Genomic DNA, 25,244 nt, shown 5'->3' with positions numbered 1-25,244 from the left:
AGGAGAAAGCCATTAACAACAGAGTGAATGAAAATCTTTGAAGGCAGAAGGTGTGAATCAAGTCTCATTTTTGGGTAGTGCTAGAGAATATTTCCACGTGTCAGAGCTACTGCCTGTTGAAACAGGGCTGAGTGCATCCCTCAAAATATAGCAGCGTTCAGAGTGCAAAAGCTGGTGAGCCTTCATTGTACCTCTGTATGTGTTGCTTCTGTTATCAGAACAGCTGATGAAATTCATTCATATATTCATATGTCTCTTATTTATGTCACGCTATGTGAATTGTAATGATATTCACTGTTTTCTGGTTTGTTTAGAAATTGTGTTTTGTACCATTACTAGATTTAGTGTTATATGGATGGAAGAAAACACTCTGGCATGTGGGCCTGATTTATAGATACAGTGGAGACAGGAACCTTACATATGCGTATAGATAGTGCAATAGGTCCTATAGAGCGAGTGGGGCATTTTAATTTCTGACACCAGACCTGCTTTGTCCATTCCCACGATGTCATATAGTAAAATATGTTTTGGAGTGATGACTTTCCAGGACACCGTCAGGTTCCTGAGTAGATAAGGGCTATTTATGTTTAGTGGTGGGAAAGGAGGATCCATCTGAAACCTAATTATTACAGTGGACCTGGTCTGTGGTAAAGCAGGGTAGAGCAGTGACGGAGTCTTGTTTGTAAGACCCTTGTTTCATTTGAATACTAAGGATTATGTTCAGCATTTCTGACCTCAGGGTTAATCCTGCCAGGGTCTACTCTCAATTAAATCAGCTTATCTGTTTAGAGGAAGGGGTAGACCTTCCACCTGAAATGAGCAGGGAGGGTTCTGCCCGGTCTCCTGATCTTGATCACAAAACCAGTAGAGCAGGTCCCAACTACACTGGAAATCACATCTGCATTTATGACATGGCAAGACTGTTGCACTCCTCTGGGACAATGCCATTACCAGCCTAGGAGTGTGTGTGAGCTATTAAGGCACTTTTGGTGAAAGGGTTTCAGCTGTGGGATGAACTTCCAGAAGAGATTAGACAAATCATATCTGTCCAACTTTTGGTTTCACTGCAAGACTCTCCTTTTTTGATAAAGCTTTTCCATCCTAATCAGAATGACACTTATAATAACAACTACCTGCACCCACCTAAACAATAAAATAAATTTATCCTAAGCAGATCCGCCCAGCAGCAAATGTAGGGGAAGAGCTACCGACTTCATCAAGTCCACAGGGATCTCACTTTGACAACCTTATGCAGAAAATGCTTCTACAAGGCAATCCTTGGAGTTAGAAAAAAAAAAAGAAGATGGATATAAATAATGTTAATTGAAGGGGATTTACAATCCAATGTCCTGTTTCCAGTTAAACTTGTTTGTCTGTTTCTCTTTAGTAATTGCATGTGATCCTCCAGCAGTGAATAATGGAAACTATCGCCCTCAAAAGAGTGTTCAGAAAAGCGGATATAATCAGAGTAGACTGTAATTATAGATTTCACTTTGATTTGGACAACAGGGAAAAGACAGCAGAATACATAAAAAATGGCTGGTTACCTATTCCAAGATGTGTCACAAGAAGCCTCCTATAGCAGCCTACCAGACAGGAGAAGTGTGTGCCTTATACTATCTGTTCACATGGTTGTAGCATGTTCCCCTGGATGTTGTGAAGTGTGTTGAAGTGGTGGCTCCGCCTTCCAATTGCTGTTATGCAATAATTTCGAAAGCTGTCACTTCCTGATTGGTAGGAAAAGCTTATGGGGTGAGAAATAAAATAAGTCAGATCATCAGATTGTATATGTCCTGGACACGGGCTACTCACTAAATGTCACAATTTGGCTGGTTTATAGACAGCTCAAGTAGTGACGCCTGTTAATAGGATGCCCAACACTTTCCATTATAAGACCTAGTTTTCAGTTGCTTCTAACTTTTTGTCAAACTTTAATCATTCTGGCTGAAATTGTCTATGCTGAGTGTCTTCCTCAGTTTGAATTTTGTTGGAAAGTTTCTGTTAAAATAGACATTTCAGCCCTTTACAAGAATGAAATGAGGAAGAAGTATTTTGTTTTGCGCATGTTAAAATATTCTTACAAGAGTTTTTTGTTAAGGAGCTCTAGCACCCACATTCTCTGGAGTAGGACATTGAAATCTGGTTGGGGTTTCCACCTGGTGTCAGGGATGTGACTTTTTCGATGCTCCCAAAATCTGGCCAAGTTATAAGCATAGGAAAATCTCAGTTTGCACAGTAGAGACTTGTTAGAGTTTGACAGATAAATTCTCTCAAGATTTTGAGAGATAAATTCTCTCAATACCCACCTGCGGAAGTGAAGCATTGTAGTTGTAAGAATGCTTGATAGAGATCTTGTAGGTGTTTGTCTCTGTCTGAGGGGTTGGAGCAAATGTGGTTGTATCGCAGAGCTTGGCTGTAGACGATGGATCGTGTGGTGTGGTCAGGGTGAAAGCTGGAGGCATGTAGGTAGGAATAGCGGTCAGTAGGTTTCCGGTATAGGGTGGTGTTTATGTGACCATCGTTTATTAGCACTGTAGTGTCCAGGAAGTGGATCTCTCGTGTGGACTGGACCAGGGGACACCATCACAGGGCCTAATAACATCAGCCACACTATCAGAGGCTTGTTCACCTGCACATCCACCAATGTGATATATGCCATCATGTGCCGGCAATGCCCCTCTGCCATGTACATTGGTCAAACTGGACAGTCTCTACGTAAAAGAATAAATGGACACAAATCAGATGTCAAGAATTATACCATTCATAAACCAGTCGGAGAACGCTTCAATCTCTCTGGTCACGCGATTACAGACATGAAAGTTGCTATATTACAACAAAAAAACTTCAAATCCAGACTCCAGCGAGAAACTGTTGAATTGGAATTCATTTGCAAATTGGATACAATTAACTTAAGCTTGAATAGAGACTGGGAGTGGCTAAGTCATTATGCAAGGTAACCTATTTCCCCTTGTTTTTTCCTACCCCCCCCCCCACCTCCTCAGACGTTCTTGTTAAACCCTGGATTTGTGCTGGAAATGGCCCACCTTGATTATCATACACATTGTAAGGAGAGTGGTCACTTTAGATAAGCTATTACCAGCAGGAGAGTGGGTTTGGCGGGGGGAGGGGGGGTGAGAAAACCTGGATTTGTGCTGGAAATGGCCCAACTTGATTATCATACACATTGTAAGGAGAGTGATCACTTTAGATAAGCTATTACCAGTAGGAGAGTGGGGTGGGAGGAGGTATTTTTTCATGCTTTGTGTGTATATAAAAAGATCTTTTACACTTTCCACAGTATGCATCCGATGAAGTGAACTGTAGCTCACGAAAGCTTATGCTCAAATAAATTGGTTAGTCTCTAAGGTGCCACAAGTACTCCTTTTCTTTTCACACATGAAATGTCATCACCTTCTTGGTAGGTTTTCCCGTAGTTACATATAAATTTACCATCTTCCAAATGACTGACAGAACATTTCGTAAAGGCAAAAAGGTTAAGTGCATCTAGCAACTGGGCATCTTTTCTAGTAACTGGGCATTTTTTTCTTTAAAGTATCCTCTGACTGCTCTTGAAGCAATTCCATTCCCAACTCATCAGCTGCTACCCAAGGGTGAAAACCTGACCCCATAGAAGTCAATAGGAGTTTTGCCATTGACTTCCATGGCACCAGGGTTTCATCCCAAGCCCCTAAGGCTTCATGCTAAGTCATTATTCACCCACTTATCACTGACTTGGCCTCAGCGTCTGAAGATTTGCTACAGAGAAACACAAGTTGCTCCCTCCTGCCGAGATCCTAACCAAGAGCTAAGCATGCTGACTCCACAACCCACCATGCCCCTTAGAGCCTGGGAGCAAAGAACGAGGCTCAAGACCAAAATTCTGACCTCCTGAATATTTTTTAACCCTTTCTCACCCACCTGCATGAGTCATGAGTGCCAGGAAGGTGTGATTGGCAATTATATTGTGATTGAAGTGTGAGCTTCTTGTGGCTTTGCACCTCCTATCAATATACTCCCTACAGTGGGAAAGCCGCTCACTCTGTGCAAAAAGGATCCTCTACTTCAGACCCCCTCTTTAGAATTCACCTCTTCCACTGTTACTTTCTACTTCATTGTAACTACCAATGTCTCTGAGCCTACTGTCCTGGTACCAGAACTGCTATCCTGTGCATTGTGATGGTCTGAATTTGACTGTAAACTCTTTGGAGAAGGGACCTTGTCCTTGTTTGAGCTCTGTAAAGTACAGTGCATACTTATGACACTGTTTCATTCAGACAGAATTCAATTATAAGTATTGTTTTGACCCACTCCTCTCTTCTAAGTTTTCACGGGCAGTAGTTATTCCTGACAGCAACTTTGTAATTAATCAAAGGGGGATTTTGAGGTAGTTTTTCAAATGTAGAATAAAAACTTTTCAAGCATCCAGGCCTCAAAAAAAAGTCTTTTTCTAAAAGCAAAAGTAGGAAAAACCACATGTTATTTCTGCCATTTCTAGCTGTAAGACAGAATAGTTCATATGCTCAAAAATCCATACAGTGCCAATTACAGTCCCATGCCTAGTGTAACCAATTAGAATTTCATTTTTTAAGCTAAAAAGTTATGATTGTGTGACGATTAGCCAAGCCACCCTAAATGATTAAGCACTCACTGGTTAAACTGTTAATCACTGAGGGCACAAAGCTGTAAGTGCAAAACTCTTAGCATTTATCATTTTAACTACTGCAGGATTGAATTGCATTCCAAACCGCTAAGAGTGTGGGGAGGCAGCGAGGTGGGGCGTTGAATCAGGGGAGTCTGGAACAGGCCAGGAAGAGGGAGAGGCTTTAATCTCACGATGTGTGCTCAGTGCAGCTCCCAGGTCCAGTGTGGAGATACATTTTGGGGGCTAGTGGACCTGGTAAAGTCTCATGGAGGAAAGCAGGACCCCTCTTCCCGCAGAGTTTCAGCACCGTCAGAGGAGGTGATTTGTGCCCTCGGTGAATAACAGTGGAAAAGCTAGTGTAGATTTGGCAAGAAGGTATCCCAGGAGAAGGGCTGACTTGGGACTGGACTCAGAATTGGGCCATATGCTGAGGAGGCTGGGGTCTGGAGCTGAGGTGCAAGGCTGCAGAAGGGAAGCAAGAACTGGCTCATGTCTGGGATCAGGGTGTGATGAGTGGTGGCGGAAACAGGCTGGAGACTCTCTGAAGTGCCAGGGAACAGGGCTGGCAAGACTGTAATACATTTATAGGTGCTACATGAAACACTCTGAGTAGAAGACCAAGAAAACTTGGGTGTAAGTTACAGGTTTCTCCAACTGGAAATCAAAGCTTTCCACTTCATGTGGTAAGGCTCTAGCTTTGAGAAAACTAGCCTGAGAAAGCTGTTCTTTGGCTAAAAAACTTTATGGACATGGCTTTCTGCCTCCCCAGCCCTGCAATTAGTATTCATCCCAGCAGCAATCTTCCAGGTACCCAGCCTATATACATTGTGTGTGTGTGTGTGTGCGTTTCAAGATGTTGACAGAGAATACTTGACCTTGAAGGTGAGGGTGTGCGGGAAATGTGGGAACAAGACTTCCTTTGTTTTAGATGATAACATTTTCAACATCTCACAACCCCTCTGATGGTCTTTTGTGACCTCCCTTGGAGGTCACAACCATCTGGCTGAGAAACTCTGGTCTAGTGGATAGGACGCAGGCACAGGAATCAGGAGACCTGGGTTTTACTCCCAACTCTGCCGCTGACTTGTTGTGTCAACTTTGGAAGTCATTTCACTTTTCTGTGAGACTTTCTCTTCCACCCTTACAACTGAATATCCTCAAGTACTAAAGAGCCTCCGCTCCTGTTAAGAAGATTTCTCAGCCTACCATACCCCCTCCCAGGGGTCTCTACCACAACAGGTGATAATTGATCATTCTAAACCTACCAGACCTGAGCTCCTCTCTGCAACACTTACTCTCAGAGAGATCCCAAGACCAAGCTGATCCCCATCCCTTTGCTTCAAGGATGGAAATGCTGATTGAGGGTCCAGCACTGGGGAGGAAGGAAAAGGAGAGAAAAGAACAACCCCTCTCCAAATCCCTCAACCTGTCTATGTAAGGTCTATTCCCAGCCCTGGCTCCTTCTAATGCTGCTGCTGCTGCTGCCAAATATGAGGAGGAGTCTTTTTAAAGAGACGCTCATGTACCTAGATGACAATTTTGGCAGGGAGGTGTAGGTACCAGAATGGAGCAGTGTTGTGACACCCTGCCCTCCCCCCTGCCAGCCCAGCCCACCCCAGTCCTTGTTCCGTGCTGGAAAGGCTCGTTCTTTGTAGTATTCATAATAGTCATCTAGAAGACAGAGCATTAATTGTGGGTAGCCACAGGGTCTCACTTCAAAAGAAAAGTTTAAAACATATAATATTACAAGGTACATGCACGAAAAATTCAATTTGATAAGTTCTGAATACTCACTCGTCAGTTCTCCCCTCAGCTTTAGTACTTTATTCTTTGAATGTTACATTAACAGGAGTTGTGAGTTCACCTTCTCCCTGTACCTTCCTTTCTTCTGTAGGGTGGAGAAAAGGGACCACAGGAAGAAACCCAAGATACCTAAGGCAACAACAGTCAGTAGAAAGAGTTCTGAAACCTTTCTGCTCTAGTGCTTTACATAAAATGTATGTCCTTATGATTTAAATACAATCAGACACTGGCAGTAAGTTTTTATTTATGACACTGACACCTTTCGAAACAATAGATTGTGACTCGTCAAAGTAAGAAGAAACAATTAAAGAAAGATCCAGACATAATCCTAGGATCCCTCAGTCTTGTAAATTTCTCAATATGAACCACAAATCTTTGCGCCATACATGAGCACAATGCTCATTTGATGGCCAGGAAGAAAGGACCAATGTGACAAAGGTAGAGAGTTCTTCAACCATTAAATTACTCATGGAAACACTTTGGTAAAGGACCCATCCATCTTTAAGACATTGTGCAATCCACCCTACAGAAGAAAGGACAGCATGTATCAATTTAGTTGGTAAACAAGGACCAGACCATCAAATGGGATAAAAGAGGGGTCAATATTGGAGCCCACATTATATAATGCAGTGAGACCTCCATATTTATTGTTCTATGCTGCTTTCCACCCCAACCCTGTTATACATATGAGACCCAATTCATCTCCTGCTCGTCTACTTTTTGACTGTATCCCGACATTAACTCCATTGGTTATATTCATAATCCACGATCCCATTTTTTCTTCTAAATTACAAGGATGTTTATGGAAGAATTGCAAAGGGGCTTTTACCCATTTCAGAGAATACTGTTGTGGATCTGAACAAAGATTTTCGTTGGAGCAGGACCATGTAGCATATTAATAAATTCCTCATTGTCTCAGGTTTCTGGCTCTTTCCATGCTCCTCATCATGGTTGCCTGTCTCTAGACCTCCTCTTTCTGCTATGTGTATTTTTGCTGTGTAATGAGCAGTTCCAGGTGTCGGTTTTAGACAATAAAACCGTACATGGTGTGGCACGTTGGAGGCTCCTTCCCACCTTATGCACCATTGTGACAGTTCAGATCAGCTGAGGCACAGCTGCAGACAGTCCCTTGAAGTGCACTCTTGGGGACTGGAGGCAGGATATTCTTGCATGTGGAGGGGCCACAACTGTGGTGATGGGTCAGTTCTGTGTTGCTGATGTTCAGTGCATGGTGCAAGGCTCATCAGTGCAGCCAAACCTTAGCCTAATGTAAAGCATTTCTCTCCTCTTCTGTTCTCCCTTTTCTGTCAGGTTATTGCAGTGACTGAGTGTGTGTTTGTGCAGTAATGTTCCTAGGTACCATGTTGATAGATGAATTATAAATGATTTAAATTAAATGAATTGTGAAAAGCCACCAGTAAGGTGTTCATTAGTAAGCCAAATGATCTTAGAACATGTCCCTACATCAAACAACAACAATTATGTCTGTGCATCTATTGCAGCTCCAGCATGTGAAGAGCCACCTGATATTGATTTTGGGGAGATTGTTAGTGATGACAAGTTGGAGTACAGAGAAGGTGACAAAGTGCAGTACAAGTGCAATCCTGGATACAGCCTGATGGGAACTGAATGGATCACGTGCAGTGGGAAAACCTGGAAACCTGCACCACAGTGTTTGGGTAAGGGGAACTGCTTTTTTGCTTTTTCCCACAGGTTGGTTCTTTAGTAGAGATGGACCCAAATCAAACCCATGAATTCAAACGCTCCTCAACTATGGGGGACAGGGGAAGTGGTATCAGAATTCAGAGCAGATTCCTGTGTCTGATGGACCACACCTGATCCTTGGATCCAACTATCTGGTTTATGGCTCAAGCCATATCTGGTCCCTAGGAGTTTCTATTAATGAGATCTCTGCAGATCACCAAATAGTTTCAAATATGAAATTTAAATTAGGTGGGTCTCTTTTATAACAAGACAACAGAACATCTAAATTTATTTATTTATATTACAGAAGAGAGAGAATTTCTCCATTTTATCAAATTCCAAGATTTTTGTTGTTAATAACCCTAAATGCGAGCAATGACACAGGATCTGAATACTGGAGGCAAGGGTTAAAAATATCCATAACAAAGAATATGGAGATGAAACACCATTGTATCATCATAACAAAGAGAAGAGGGCTGCAGCATTAGGAGAAATTGGCAAATAATATTTATCAAGATCCTCATTTCAGTGACATCATAGGAGTTGATGGGCCCCCTAAGGCTGTACCTTGGAAAGGGGTACAGAGGGGTGCATCTCTCCATTTATCATGGCCTGCTTCACTGCTAAAAGTCCTCCCCTGAAAGCAGGGAAAAAGGCACTGAGTGAGGGGGATGTGCTAACCGGATATGCCTAGATAAACCTGGGGATGTGCACTGTATACATACCACAGCTGTGGCGTGTAAAGAAGTGAGATATTCAACATACCTGCAAAGGTCCAACTAACTATTGTTTATTTTTTACATATGCATTACTGTAATAGGCATGGACGCGATTAAATTCCAAAATTCTATTAGAAAGTCCATGAATTCTATATTAGTGTTGCATCTGAAGAAGTGGTGTTTTACCCGTGAAAGCTTATGCCCCAATAAATCTGTTAGTCGTTAAGGTGCCACCGGACTCCTTGTTGTTTATATTAGTTTTTCTTAGTAGAGACGGGCTGTGAGTTGATTTTCTTTTAATATAGTTTACTAAACAAATTAGCTGATACCCTGCTAGTTTAGCACTGTAACGTTCAGGACACTGACCATATGGGATATTTTTACTTACACTGTATAAGAGGGAGTCTTACTAAAAGCAAAGTATCCTAGAACTACTTGGTATTGTACAGGAGCTTCTCATCTTTTTAGGGGATACTGTAAGATTATGGTACTTGTTAGGACCTCGGATAATTGAAATCCTGGCTACTTGACTTAGACAAAGTTATATACAAACCAGATGGATGTGTATATTGGTTATTGCATAAATCTGCACATAATGGTATGTTGCTTAGAGACCCATGTAAGCTATTGTGTCACATCCATATGACCGCCCAAACACTGTACACGGCCTAATGGCTTTGATTGTCTCCTGTGCAGAAACTGTGTGCAGGTGAGTGATTTGATTTTACACACGTACTCTGGCACGAGGCGATGTCTGTGCTCACTCATACTGAAGTGAGGTTTGGAAATGTAAGAGAGTGATTCTAATGAGAAATCATTTATTCTTAATGCACCATTGGGGATTTTGGAGCTCGGCCTACTGCTGATTTTGACAACCCCTTGAATTTAGTTGATGAGATGAAATGCTTGTTTAGTTGCAAAGACCTGAATTCAGTGATCTGTGTATCTTCTCCTATAACTGTTGTCATCTCTTGACACTATTAACACCTAAACCACCTATATTAGGTGTTTGTGATGTTACCACCTGTGAGGGGAAATTACTGAACCCCAAACTTCAGTCCTGGCAGGTAAGTATAGCAGGAATTAATTTTATTGATTTATTACTGTTCCTTTTACCCTGCCCTTTTCATGTCTAAGTCTTCATGTAAATTGTGTGCATGATGTAGGATTTTAGAACTTCTATTTCTATCTGCTGACTTTTTAGTGCCTCTTTTCATTTCACATGATTGATGCACCTTTGAGTAGTGTAAGAAGGGGATGGCTGAGGCCTTTCCATCAAGAAATGGCTAATTTCAGCAAGTCCCGGAAAATACCAGCTACAGTATGGGGGAACAAATGGGCTTGCTTACAAAGTCTATACCAATCTTGTTCCCACTGACTTCACCAGCAGCAAGAGCAGGCCCTAGATGCACTCCTGCAATTCCTATTCACAAAAGTGCTCCGAATGTAAGTAGTCTCATTGGCCTCATTGGAATCTCATGCATGCGTCCAGTTTGCAGGAGCAGGCCCTTGCTTGCCATTTGCCAATAAACATACATCATCAGTGTCTCCTCTTTAGGGATTTCTCTGTTTTAGGGCTTATTTCCTTGGCATTTGTAATAAATTAATTTCTGTTTTATTGAGTGAATAATTAATGTTATATGACTGGTTTCAGAGTAGCAGCCGTGTTAGTCTGTATCTGCAAAAAGAACAGGAATACTTGTGGCAACTTAGAGACTAACAAATTTATTAGAGCATAAGCTTTCGTGGGCTACAGCCCACTTCATCGGATGCATAGAATGGAACTTATAGTATATATATATTCCTTTTATTCCTTAAGTTAAGTATCCCCACACCTTCTTGTCAACTGTCTAAATGGGCCATCTTGATTATCACTACAAAAGTTTTTTCTCCTGCTGATAACAGCTCATCTTAACTAATTAGCCTCTCACAGTTTGTATGGTAACTTTCAACTTATCTGTGTCTGTGTGTCTATATATATCTATATCTATATATCTTACTATATGTTCCATTCTATGCATCTGGTGAAGTGGGCTGTAGCTCACAAAAGCTTTTGCTCTAATAAATTTGTTAGTCTCTAAGGTGCCACAAGTATTCCTGTTAATTTTGTATGGGATTTTGGGCTGCTAGATTTGGATGAGGGTACATTCCCAGATATACATGGTATTTTGAAATTTTCTTTTGTATATGTGGATAAATATATTTATTAGTGCCCTATCACTGAATATAGTATCAAACTAGTGACCCATGTGTTAGTTATGGTTGAGATAATACTTTCTTGGTAAAATCCTATTTTTTCCTGCTGTCTATTCAGTGTTGCTAACCCCAAGATTCCAGAATTCATGAGACTAGTTTAAAAATAATGAAATTCATTAAAAAAAAATACTACCTTTTGGGTATTTTTATTTACCTTCTGCTTTTTGAGCCTTAAGGTACATTGGGATCATGTTTTCGAGCTTTTCTAAATAATCGAATTGACTAGAAACTTACTTTATTAAACAAAAGATGGGATTCCTTTGTATTCACTTGACTCCTGGAACTGGGGATTTAAAAATGCCCCAGATATCACTACAGATCTATCATGAGAGTTGGCAGCATTGCATTGTGTGTGTGTGTGTGTGTATATATATACACACACACACATCTAAATTAACATTTAGACATACCTCTTTTTTTCCTTCTCAGCAATGTGATTTTTTTCGTTGATGTTAGAAATACATTTTAATCTATATCTTGATGAAGATAATGGGTCTGATTCTCCACTGCATCTTACAAACAATTTACACCCTGCAGAGAGAGAGAGTACAAAGCAGAATGGGCATGTTTTGCAGTGACTCACTACAGAGCAGGTAAATGGCTGCGCAAGATGAAGGACACTGAAAAATCAGGCTCTATCATTTTCATTTTTTCTGGTTTTTCTTTAGCACCGTGTAGCCTCACAAAACAGCAACTGGAGACCAAAAATCTGCTTCTGTCCAGTGGCCGAAGACATGCACAGCTGATTCTGAGTGACCACACACTGGAATTTATGTGCAGTGAAGGATATACCCTCGCAACCCCTTCAGTCAGGAAGTGTGTTAATGGGCACATGGATTTGCCTTCATGTATCTCTGGTAAATCTGCACTGTATTTTGATAATTCAGTTTCTCAGTTTTATTTGATTTCTTGTGTACAGTCAAGTAGGTGCATGTAGTGTTCTGGACTGTGACACCTGCCCCTTCCATTAGCGATAATCACACATGAGGCGCTGCATCACCCTCTGTAGGCATCACTTACATGATGGTATACTGTATTTTTCACAGGGTTCCTGCCTCATTCAGGGTGAATTCATTGCTGTTCAGAGGGCCAGCACAAGGTAGGGCATAAATGGTACATAGACCTTGTGCTGCTCTACACCAGCTGAGGATGAGGCCCTTAGTATTTTGGTCATTGTGCCTAGCTCAGCAACATGAGGTTTTTACAAGTGGTTTCCCTAACCTTGGACAAGGAGCCATTTTCCACGTGCAGTACCAAAGCCAAAAAATGACATCATAACCATTTTTGCATAAGATTATTATAATTGTCATTTTTTCCTTTTAGAAAGAGGGAAAAACTGTAGCCGTCCACCTACTATTGAGAATGGAGACATAACTACTTTCTTGGAAAAAGGATACACATCTGGCTCCTTTGTAGAATTCAAATGCCAAAAATTTTATGCAATGGAAGGACAGAACAGATCGTTTTGTGACAATGGGAATTGGACAAAAGCACCACTTTGTTTAGGTAAAAAAAGATACTGCTTTCTTAGGCTTTGAGGTTTATGGAGAGATTCACTGAATCAGACTCATCACTTGTGTAAACACATTACTTCAATGTGCTTACTTGGGGCATTACCAAGACAACCACACCTTTTTCTTGTTTTAGAGCCATGTGCTATCTCAGTGGAAGAAATGGAAAACCAGATGGTAGAGTTGAATGGGAGAGCAAATGAGACCATATCACAATGGATGTACCTAAAACGTGGTGATTTTCTTGAGCTTCGCTGCAAACCAGGATATGCACTTGCAACTAATTTATCTCAATCTACTTTTATGGTGCAGTGCCGTGGAAATCCAATTGTCTACCCGGAATGCAAAGGTAGGTGGAGATGGGCTGTAGTGGATATCTCAAATATCCTGCTTTCAATAGAGGGCACTCTGCAATGATAGGAATATGTGAATGTGAAAGAGCTGCTTCTTTGCTCTCATCCCTACAATGCAGCGGGGAAAGCCTTCCAGACTGGACTTGTGTTAAGCTAATTACATTTTAGGGGCTAATAGACACTGTGAGGCAGATTGTCCCTGCTCCACTCTGGCCCCTCAAATTAATTTAATAACCAAGTGGCTTTAATTTGTTGTACAACAATTTTAAAAGTGTAAATGAGTTACTGTCTGTAACTAGGCAAATCTAAGGCTATTTCAGATGTTACTGAATCTATACATGGAGTATTTAATGACACTACTCAGAGGCTTTCTCAGAAACAGTGTTCGGAGCAGCTCAGCCCTCTTTTGATAACAGAACTTGGGTCTATAATGGGAAAACCGAGTTTGTGCCTGGAGCTTGGTTTGTCGCTATTGGGTATGAAAGTGCTGGGAGTGGGAGCAGTGTACAGATGGCATGCAGTGATGGATTAGTCACTGGGCCAACGGGGCCCATGCCCAGGGGCCCTGGCTTATTCGGGGGGCCCTGGAAAAATGGGTGGCCCTGTGCTCCGTTCCGCTCCGTCCGCCCATAGCTCCTGCTGGGGGTCAGGGAAAGCACCCGTGCCCCATCCCCGCTCCCTGGCAGGGGCACTGGGTAGGCAGAGCTGGGCAAGCCCCTGCGCCCTGACCTTGCTCCCCGGCAGGAGCGCCCGGTTGGGTGGGGGGGACTGCAGGTGGAAGGGGTGGGGCCCACTTGCTCTGGCCCAGGGCCCCACAAAACAGTAATGTGCCTCTGATGGTATGGTCAACTGCTGGGTGTAACAGTTTGTAACTACAGATAACACAATGTCCTTTAAATTTCTATGCTACCAGCCCTGACACAGCATATTTACCAGAGCTGGGTGAAAAATGCAGAAGCAATTTTGTGAAAAGTGTTGACAGCTGATGCTTTTACCATTTTGCAGGGTTTGAAATAGAGCAATTTTCATTTTTATTTTTTTCTATAAAATATATACATTTTAATTTCAATATTTTGAATGTTATTTTTTCCCATCAATCCTCCTCCTTCTTCTTTTTTTTTTAAAAAAAATCAATGCATAATCTGCAGGGTTTCATCTCACTTTTTCCACTCTGGAAATTTTGAAAACTGGAATTTTGAAAACTTCTCCAACTTTGATTTTTCTACTCTGTAACTATACAAAGATGAAAAAAAGAAAAAGCGGAGGAAAAAGCCTTCGACACCATTCAATCTATTGTATTTAGTAAAAAGGGGAAAATGGGAGTAGAAAGGAGAAAAAAACCCAAAATTTAAAATATTCAATTTTTATGAAAAACTGGAAAAATTCAAACCAAAAAAAACACAACCAAACCTTATTTGTGAAAGTAATTGGTTTAGAAAAAAGACCATTTCTCATTTAAAAGCAATAGTTTTGAACGAAAATTTTTGAACAGCTGTGGCATGTGTATTGCTCAATTAAAAATCAGTACGTCCATATTCTATTTGGCAACTTCTTAAACAGCATTACAGTAAAAGTAGGGAACATAGTATCTTCCCTCCTATGCAATTTCCATATGTTTTATTCAGAGATAAATCACAATAATTGCTGATGGATTGTACAGCCTACTGGCCTATTTTCATTTGTAAAATGTATTTGTCTCATTCTCATTAGAAATTGTATGTGATCCTCCAGGAGTTGTTAATGGTAGATTCAGACCTCAAAGGAATGTATATAGGGATGGTGATGTCCTTATAATTACATGTAATCGTGGATTTCACACTAATAATGACCAAGATACAGCTGAATGCACAAAGAATGGCTGGTTGCCTCCTCCAGGGTGTAGCAGTAAGTTGCATTTATGTCTTATCTTGCTGAACAAATGTAAAACCCAACTCCATATACTAAACATATCAGATCGAGAAAGCACTTGCTAACCTAGTATTTTTTAAAAATGTCAATTGTGGGTACTTGGTGACACGTTTGCCCCTTTCCTTTGACAGTACATAGAACTGACAGGTACATTTGTATTATTTTGTCATTTACAAAATGGATTGGGTCTGTATTCAAGGCCATTTATTTTGTGAAATAACTTATTTTTCTTGTCTTTAAAGCTATGGATGAAACTGGCAAGTGTATAAGCAAATGTAGATGTCTCCAATCACCATATATAGTAGGCTGCTGACTTGGTAAAATGCACTGGGATCAGTCAGATGGCAGCATGTCAGGCAAGATACAGCAACTTCCAAAACTGGAGGATGACCTTTCCTCTCCATAGCCTCACCCCACACCCTTCCACAACAACTGCTCCTTTTTCTTTGAGTGATGATCCCTATAGTATTCCATTGAGGGTTTACTCATGTACCATGTGTCCGGAGCAAGAGAATTTGAAAGTAGTAGTTCTTCTTCGAGTGCTTGTTCACATCCATTCCACATTAGATGTGCGCGCGCCGCGTGCACGAGTGTTGGAAACTTTTCCCCTTAGCGGCTCCTGACAGGCCAGCTGGGCCCCGTGAGTGGCACCACTGCGCCATGTATAATACCCCTGCCAGCCCGACCCCCTCCAGTTCCTTCTTACCGTCCATGGCAGCGTTGGAACAACCTCTCTCTCTTGTAGAAGAGCAGTCCCTTAGCCTTTAGAGTAGCTGTTCTCAGTTCGTTAACATACCTATTATGGACACTTAAATCATTAAGTGCTTGGAGGCTTCCAGCACCCATGCCGCAGGCCCACAGCTTCAAGGCTTGTGCCATGTGCCGCAAACCTATGCCAGTTAGTGACCCCCACGACTCCTGTGTATGTTGCCTGGAGGATGGACATCAAACTGAACGGTGTAGGATTTGCAAGGCGTTTAAGCCAAGAACAAGGAAAGAAAGAGACTTTCGTTTAAAGCAGCTGTTGATGGAGGCCGCGTTGCAGCCGCCGGGCCTGGAGCGCCTGATGCCGGCTCAGGCTTCCTTGGTGCGTAGTGCCCCGGAGCTGTCGAAAGACCCGGCACTGGCTAAGCACCGTAAACTGTCGGCCCCAGAGCGCCAGGCTAGGCCCCAGCACCGCTTGTCCTCCCCGGTGCAGCCCCCGGCGCAGCCAAAAGGAAGGCGCGGTCATTCCCCGCACAGGAAGCCGGTACCTCCCAAGGTATCGAGTGCCAATAAGAGCGGGAAGGCCGCAGTACCGGCGCTGACACAGGTGGTCCTGACAGCACAAGCCCCACCGGGCCCAGACCTAAGTGAGCTCAGTGCGGACAATGGGCTCGAGGGCATAACGGATCAGCCCTCTATGCCTGGCACCCTTGAGGCTGCAAAGGACCTCAATGAGCTGTCGGTGGCGAGCCCCCTCCCATATGGGGAGAACCCTCCGGCACCCATGCCTCGGGTGCCGTCGAGGGGTAAGCTGACAATGGTGTGCCACTCAAGGATACCATCCCGGCACTGCTCCCAGAGTTGGTTCCGGTGGAGCTCCGACTCCGTGGACTCACAGTTGCCAGCGGCCCAGAAGGAGGTTGCAGCACCGGCAGTGGGTCGGTGCGAGGAAGCACCAGAAAGTGCATGCTGCTCTCCGGCACCACCCAGAGACTGGCACCGGGAGGAGTTGAGACTGCCCTCACCAGAGGACTCCCACAGATGGTCCCGGTCCAGGAAACACCAGCACCAGTCCTGGTCCTGATACCGGTACTGCTCCCGCTCAGCCAGGAGCTGCTCGTTCTCCCGCCGACACAGATCATTGGCACTGCCATGATCTTCGCGATCGGCATCACCACAGTCCAGCTCCGACTCTGGCTGCTATAGCTACCCACACTGGGCCCCAGACAGCAGGACCCTCAGGTGGGCTGGCAACCCCAATGGGGGCTGCCAGGCCATTGGCCCTTCTGGACCCCCTGGGCCTATCAGGAGCACCAAGGGGCCCCATCCAGGGCAAGTTACTCGGTGCAGCGGTCCCGGTCCCCACACCGATGCCAGATGGTGACAGAGGCTATAGTATCCACGCCTCCAGCATCCCCCCAGGATAAATGGGAGAGACCGGCACCGAGTCCAGTGCCATCCCATGGACTCCCGCCCCGGCCTGAGCCGGAGACCCCTCCCACAGAAGAAGGGAAGCAGGAGGACCAACCGGAGGGGGTCAAGCAGCAGCTAACCTCCTTGTCTTCCCGGGATGAGGCGGTGGCGGGTACAGAGGTGTCCGGCCCTCCACCGATAGACCGATAGACCCACCAGGAACCAGCAGGCCATCCTCAACAGGTACAATTTCAACTCCTGGGCCGCGGTGGGGAAGTTTAAGGACAACCTTCCACAAGGTTCCCAACAGGAGTTCATGGCCCTGGTGGACGAGGGCAAGGCAGTAGCCAAGACCTCTCTCCAGGCCTCCCTGGATTTGGCAGATGCGGCAGCTAGAACAATCGTGTCAGGGGTGGTCATGAGGTGCTTGGCATGGCTTCAGGAGTCAGGCCTGCCGCCCGAGGTCCAGAATACACTCCAGGACCATCCCTTCGAAGGGTCTGGGCTCTTCTTGGACCAGACAGACATGAGGCTGCACAGCCTCAAGGACTGGCGAGCTATGCTTAAGTTGCTGGGTATGCACACCCCAGCGACTCAGAGGAAGCCCTTTAAGCTGCAGCCTCTCCCTCAACGCCAGTACCAACCTCGCCATAGGCATGAGCCTTTCTGTAAGCGAGGCAGGGATAACAGGTGACGGTGCAACAACAATAGTAACAATAATGCACCGGGCCAGAACCAAGGCCAGCACAAACCCCAGCCGGGCACTAAGCCAGGCTTTTGAAGGTGCGCTCGAGGACAGTGTACCAGACCAGTCACCGGATTCGTCCCTTTGTTTCCTGAACCACCTGTCCCGTTTCTCCCCTGCGTGGTCCACCATTACGTCAGACCATTGGGTCTTATGCACGGTGCGGAACGGATACTCACTGCAATTCTCTTCCCTCCCTCCCTGCTTCACTCTCACCCCCTTTCCCCCTCCCTCTTCAGGGACCCCTCTCATGAGCACCATCATCCCTTCCCTGGATCTGGGGAACTGGTATGCTGCCCTCGACATGAAGGACGTGTACTTTCATATCGCCATCCACCCAGCACATTGGTGGTTCCTACGTTTCACCGTGGGCCAAGAACATTACCAGTTTGCGATTCTCCCATTCAGTCTAGCCACGGCCCCAAGGGTGTTCACAAAGTGCATGGCAGTGGTGGCGGCCTTCTTACGGAGGCAGAGAATCCGGGTGTACCTGTACCTCGATGACTGGCTCCTGGCGGGCTGATCCGAGGCGGAAGTGCGGGGCCATGTGGAGGTGGCCCTTAGATTGTTCTGCAAGCTACGGCTCCTGGTCAAGGTCCCCAAGTCCACGCTCGTGCCCACGCAGAGAGTGGAATTCATAGGGGCGGTCCTGGACGTGGTGCAGGCCAGGGCAAGCCTTCCAGTATCCCGATTCCGGGCTATCCAACAAGCGGTGTCCTCCCTGTGCCAGTTTCCAATGACAATGGCCAGGTGCTGCCTGTGGCTGCTGGGCCACATGGCAGCATGAACGCAGGTGGTCAGGCATGCCAGACTGAGACTCAGGACTCTGCAGGCGTGGCTCGCTCGGGTGTACCGCCCAGGCAGGGACCCCCTGGACTTGGTAGTGACAGCCCCAAGGGATGTGCTGGACTCCTTGCTGTGGTGACAGTCCCAGCCTGTGATTTGCGAAGGCGTCCCCTTTGCCGCCCCACAACCAGACCTGACGCTGGTAATGGACGTGTCAGACCATGGATGGGGGGCTCACCTGGGGGACCTCATGATGCAGGGGTTGTGGTCCAGAGCAGAGCGGTCGCTCTATATCAATGTGAAGGAGCTCAGGGCGGTTTGTCTCGCCTGCCAGACCTTTCACGCCACTCTGAGTGGTCACAGCATGACAGTTCTGGCAGATAACACTACTGCCATGTTTTATATAAACAAGCAGGGCGGGGCTCGTTCCTCGCCACTATGTCACAAGGCTCTCCTCCTCTGGGACCTTTGCATAGCCCATGCAATTCACCTTGAGGCATCCTATCTCCTGGGGATATGAAACGAGCTGGCGGACTCCCTCAGCAGGTCGCACCACATGCACGAGTGGATGCTCAGGGCGGACATCGTGCTTTCGCTCTTCCGCTGGTGAGGGTTTCCCCGGTTAGACCTGTTTGCCACCAGGGCCCACGCCCAGTGCCCGCGGTTCTGCTCGTCCCAGGGCCGCAGCCCGGGCTCACTCGCGGATGCATTTGCGATCCCGTGGAGAGGGGGCTTGATATATGCTTTCCCCCCGCTCTCCTTGGTGCACAAAGTCCTGCTCAAGGTGTGCAGGGACAGGACGGCGGTGATGCTCATTGCCCCAGCCTGGGCACGGCAGCACTGGTATGCATCGCTCCTAGAGCTGTCGGTGGAGGCCCCAGTAGTTCTGCCCCTACACCGGGACCTCATTACACAGGACGGTGGGCGGCTTCTCCACCCCGACCTACAGTCACTGCACCTGACAGCATGGAGGCTCTGTGGCTAAACGCCCTGGAGAGCCAGTGCTCCCTTCCCGTGCAGCAGATTCTGTTTGGCAGTAGAAAGCCCTCTACCAGGGCAGTCTATATGTCCAAGTGGAAAAGGTTCTTGTCTTGGTGTGAACCCCAACAGATGTGGCCGGGCCAGGCCCCGGTGGAGGCCATCCTGGAGTACCTCCTGCACCTCAAGCAGTAAGGGCTAACCCCATCCTCACTTAGAGTGCACCTGGTGGCCATCTCTGCCTTCCATCCAGGGTTCTCGGGGGGCTCGGTGTTTTCTCACCCAAGAGTGTGACGGTTCCTTAAAGGGTTGGAGAGGGTGTTCCCGTACTTCCGCCCCCCCAGTGCCTTCATCCAACCTTTACATGGTCCTTTCTAAACTCATGGGACCCCCTTTCGAGCCCCTCGCTACCTGTTCTCTCCTCCACCTTTCCTGGAAGGTGGCATTTCTGGTTGCCATTACCTCGGCCAGAAGGGTGTCCGAACTGAGGGCCCTCACCTCTGAGCCACCGTATACAGTATTTCACAAGGACAAGGTGCAGCGCCGGCCACACCCCAAGTTCCTCCCTAAGGTGGTCTCTCAATTCCATTTGGGCCAGGACATTTGTCTGCCGGTGTTCTTCCCAAAACCCCATACGGACCCGAGTCACCGCAGCTTGCACACCATGGATGTGCGTCGAGCGCTGGTGTTCTATTTGGAGAGCACCAAGCCCTTTCACAAATCCACGCAGCTGTTTGTGGCCATAGCCGAGAGGATGAAAGGCCTCCCGGTGTCAGCGCAGCAGATCTCATCTTGGATTACAAGCTGCATCTGGGCGTGCTATGAGCTCGCAGGTGTTCCGGCCCCGGCGGTCATGGCCCACTAGACCAGGGTGCAAGCGACTTCCATGGCGTTCCTGTCACAGGTCCCGATCCAGGAGATGTGCAGAGCAGCCACCTGGTCCTCGGTGCACATCTTCACGACCCACTATGTGGTCAACCAGCAGGCCAGAGAGGACGTGGCAGTTGGCAGAGCTGTCCTTTGAGCAGTTGTTCCGTAACTCCTACCCTCCTCCAGAGGAAAGCTTGTAATTCACCTGCTTGTGGAATGGACGTGAACAAGCAGTTGAAGAAGAAAAAATGATTACTTACTTTCTCATAACTGTTGTTCTTTGAGATGTGTTGTTCATGTCCCTTCCACCACCCACCCTCCTACCCCTCTGTCGGAGTCGCCGGCAAGAAAGAACTGGAGCGGGTCGGGCCGGCAGGGGTATAATTGTACGGCACAGTGGCGCCACTCGGGGGGCCCCGGAAAAAGTTTCCGACACTTGTGCACGCAGTGCGCACACACCTAATGTGGAATGAACGTGAACAACACATCTTGAAGAACAACAGTTACAAGAAAGTAAGTAACCGTTTTTTATTTACTCCTTATTTACTTTGATATACTTGGATAAAGCACATGAAAATAAGATGATACAGTATAAGTTAATGGCGCTGTAAATAACTATACAACCAACATATACACCATGATTTATTTGACAAAATGTGCTAGACTCGACCCTTCTGCAGGGAAGATTTGTAGCTGTGTATTTTATCCATCCAAATGATAGCATGCCAAGCACGATACCATTACTGTATGAATGGTATAAAAGAAAATGAAAACCTTTTATGATAACTGGATTCTGAGTCGCTTACATATACCACAGCCCTAGATCTGTACCATGCTGTAACCGGGCAAGGACTCACTGGCGGTGCCGCCTGCTGGTTGTCCTCGGGAATTAGCACCCTCTTCAGGCTGGTGTCTCACCTTGCTGCTGGCTCCCGTGTCCCTCCCAGGACCCCGGTACCTCTTTCACTGGGTGTTGCCTCCTGGCTGTACCCCACAGTTCTGGGTCTCCCCCTCCAAGGGGAACCCCTCATCCACTATCCCTACCTCGCCTCAGTCGTAGGCTTCTGCCAGTCACCAGCTAGTCCCCGCCCTGGGCAGACTGCAGTATGAGCCACTCATCACAGGCAAGGTTGGGTTTGGACCTGCTGCATCTGTCTAACCTTGGGCTGTCCCCTGCAACCCCAGTAACTGTTGGGCCTAATGCTAGGCCGCAGCCTGGGGCTTTCCTGGCTGGAGTGCCCCAGCTCCTCAGCCCTTCCCCAGCCCTGCTCCAATCTAAGTACTCTGCTTAGATCCCTGCAGCCAGGTCCGTCCCTCAGAGAAGCTAGAGAGAGACTCCTGGGCCTCTGGCTCACAGCCTTTACAGAGCCAGCTGGGCCCTGATTGGGGTGTAGCCCCCCAAGCTGAGGCTGCTTCCCCAATGAGCCCTGCTGCCTTTCTTCTGCAGTAGCCCTCTCTCAGGGCTGTTTTAACCCCTCTGGGCTCGAGCTGGTGTCCACCCCGCTACACATCCATTTTTGTTTCCTCATTTATTCTGAATTGTCACAGTCTCTTCCTGAAGAAGAGCTCTGTGTAAGCTTGAAAGCTTGTCTCTCTCAAAAACAGAAACTGGCCCAATAAAAGATATTACCACACCCACTTTGTCTCTCTAATATCCTGGGACCGACATGGCTACACCAACAATGTATACAACAGATTCTTCCAGGCAATGTATACAACAGATTCTTCCAGGAAGATTCATCCTTCCAGCCTATGCTGCCACCACCAAGCGTGTTAAACAAAGAACAGGGAAAGAGCCCACTTGGAGACATCTTTCCCCAAAAATATCCCCCCAAGCACTACACCCCCTTTCCTGGGGAAAGCTTGATAAAAATCCTCACCAATTTGCATAGGTGAACACAGACCCAAACCCTTGGATCTTAAGAACAAAGACAAAAACAATCAGGTTCTTAAAAGAAGAATTTTAATTAAAGAAAAAGTAAAAGAATCACCTCTGTAAAATCAGGATGGTAAATACCTTACAAAGTAGTCAGATTCAAAACATAGAGAATCCCTCTAGGCAAAACCTTAAGTTACAAAAAGACACAAAAACAGGAATATACATCCCATTCAGCACAACTTATTTTATCAGCCATTTAAACAAAACAGAATCTAACGCATATCTAACTAGATTACTTACTAATTCTTTACAGGAGTTCTGACCTGCATTCCTGCTCTGGTCCCGGGAAAAGCATCACACAGACAGAACCTTTTGTTTCCCGCTCCCACTCCAGCTTTGAAAGTATCTTGTCTCCTCATTGGTCATTTTGGTCAGGTGCCAGCGAGGTTATCTTAGCTTCTTAATCCTTTACAGGTGAAAGGGTTTTTCCTCTGGCCAGGAGGGATTTAAAGGTAGTTAGCCTTCCCTTTATATTTATGGCACCAAGTATGCTTCCACTTTATTGGTGTTCTTAAAGTATTTAAAACTGAAACAATCATGGTGGATCTTGCTTTATTCAAATTGGCATGGCCAGATATATTACTTATTTGATTCTTAATTTGTTTTGTAAATAGAGATCATAGTATGGGATTGATTTTACCAATGTACTTGCACCAGACATACTTGCTTCTGAAAAGATTACTTAACATAATATTTCCATTTAATATTGAACCCAGAGAGTTTTCAGAGTCATGAATTTGTTTATATGTTAACTGATTATGAAGTGTTACTTAGGAGATGTGTGACAGATGACAAGCACATTAATCGCTTATTCACACTGTTGGGCTAACTTCTGCAGCTCTGGCATCCCCCTACTTCTTATAATTCAAAAGTGGAAGATTGATATTAAATATGTTGGTTGTTTAAAGCTGCTGTTAGAGTGCTGCTGCTTTTATGCCATTGAGCTGACTTTGTCTTCTGTATATTTACCCCAAATTGCAAATATGTCTTGAAGTTCCAAAGAAAGATTCATGAAATCTATCCCTGGGTCTAGATGGGCTTTTATATTTTACACAGAGATTTAAATTCTATGCTGAAACACAGATTTACTATTTCCTGATTAACATAATTTTAAAACAGCCGTGTCAAAATGAAATTTTGTATTTATTTCCTAGTGGGTGTTTTCTTAGTCAGGCATCACAACTGTTTTCTTTTTTTTTAAATTTTGTTTCTTTTGTCCTTAGAGGTAACCTGCGAACCACCAAGAATTAATAATGGAAATATAATGACTCCAAAGAAAGTGTATAGGGAGAATGAACAATTGCAGTTTACTTGTAATCTAGGATATACATTTGGTGAAAGATCTGATGCAGATTGTACGGAATATGGATGGAATCCAAAACCATTTTGTAAAGGTCAGCTTTTGCTCATTTTATACTGTGTGTTCTGTTATTTTTATCTAGCTAGATAGCTATGGTCTTAGTACACAACTAATGCTTCAGTGTACTACAATAATACAAATACATCATTATGTATCCTGGAAAGCAGTGACTCTGAAAAGGATTTAGGAATCATAGTGGAAAAACAACTGAACTGTGATGCTATCGTAAAAAGGGCTAATGCAATCCTTGTGTAATGTATAAATAGGAGAGTAGTGAGTAGAAGTAGGGAGGTGTTTTTTACCTCTGCAAAAGGCATTGGTGAGACAATTACTGAGACACTGCATCCAGTTCTGGTGTCAACATTTTAGAAAGGATGTTGAAAAAATGGAAAGGAAGCAGAAAGGAGACACACAAATTATCTGAGATCTTGAAAAAATGCCTTACAGTGAGAGACTGAAGGCGCTTATTCGGCTTAGTTTATTTTTAGAGCATGGTATCTTGCCCTCAATCTGTTAGGCATTCTTACTCCATTGTAAAACAATGAAGTGCCTACCTGCCAACCAATGTAGCCTGCTGGGAACAGAGTGGACACGGACATCTGACCTAACCAGCTCCAGTCTAAGAACAACTGTTCAAAAAGGGTCTACTCCCCAACAACACAGTACTACAGAAACACTCCGTACAGAAAGAAAAATGCAAAAAGAGCCACTAAAACCACATGAGATTCCTGATTGCTCTTGGGTTCAAAAATGAATAGCCTGTCACATTACAGGCGTCAACATCTCCTGACTTCAGTGGCTACTGTTATAGACTCTAATGTCCTACATTAGGATAACATCCTTCCAGCCAATGAAAGCTGGACACATTTTCCATTGCAGCTTGTCAACGCCTTGTTTGGTTTAGCCAGTGGGATCATTTAAGAGAATGATGTGAGGATCTCTGGATTTGCTAACAATTAATCCATGAGAAGATTATAGGATTGGGGGGATTGTTGACACTGGGGGCAGGGTTTGGGATAATGGTAATTAGCTCAGTAAAGGGAAGATATGTAATTGGAAGGAGCTTTCCGACACATGCCTGTGCTATGTTTGGCAGTGCTTGGAATCTAAAGATTAAAAGTACACATGGGGGAAAGAAACGGACTGTGTGCATGAATACGCAAATGGGCCAGACAGTGCGGAACATCAGGTAGCTGAACCCTTTGAGGGGGGCCTTAAAAAAAATCTTCAGAAAGAGTTAGCAGGCTGAGTGGGAGATGGGTGGACTGGAAGGAGTGAGATTCCACCATCAGGGTTGCAACCCTCACCATGTCCTGGGATACTATGACACCATTGGGCCTTCATCTTGACCCTGAAAGATGCCCTGATGAGACTGGAACAGAGAGATGGACACAGAAGATATCGCCACCTTCACCATCTCCAACTAGATCCTCAATACCACCTGGGACGTGCAACTTTGGTTCCTGCTGTCCTTCCCTCCCTCGTGTCATCTTCCACCCCCACCTTATTCTCTTTTCTATCTCTCTCTTTGCCTTCCGTTTAGTAAAAGTCT

At 45.2% G+C, this 25,244-nt stretch overlaps 1 protein-coding gene across 1 annotated transcript in view; it reads left to right on the top strand.

Annotated features, from left to right (window-relative positions):
* LOC119566992 (complement receptor type 1-like) overlaps positions 1 to 25,244 on the top strand; it is a 207,535-nt gene that overhangs the window by 9,168 nt on the left and 173,123 nt on the right. Inside the window, 6 exon segments of the mRNA XM_043520786.1 lie at positions 7,948 to 8,124; positions 11,793 to 11,981; positions 12,448 to 12,630; positions 12,772 to 12,984; positions 14,699 to 14,872; positions 23,556 to 23,726. Of these exon segments, the coding sequence (XP_043376721.1) occupies positions 8,064 to 8,124; positions 11,793 to 11,981; positions 12,448 to 12,630; positions 12,772 to 12,984; positions 14,699 to 14,872; positions 23,556 to 23,726 (991 nt within the window). The 5' untranslated portion in view covers positions 7,948 to 8,063.

This window comes from Chelonia mydas, chromosome 8 (genome assembly GCF_015237465.2).
Source record: "Chelonia mydas isolate rCheMyd1 chromosome 8, rCheMyd1.pri.v2, whole genome shotgun sequence".
In the NCBI taxonomy this organism is placed as follows: domain Eukaryota; kingdom Metazoa; phylum Chordata; order Testudines; family Cheloniidae; genus Chelonia; species Chelonia mydas.
The sequence above is the reverse complement of the archived record's forward strand: the minus strand, read 5'-3'. Positions and strand labels throughout refer to the sequence as shown.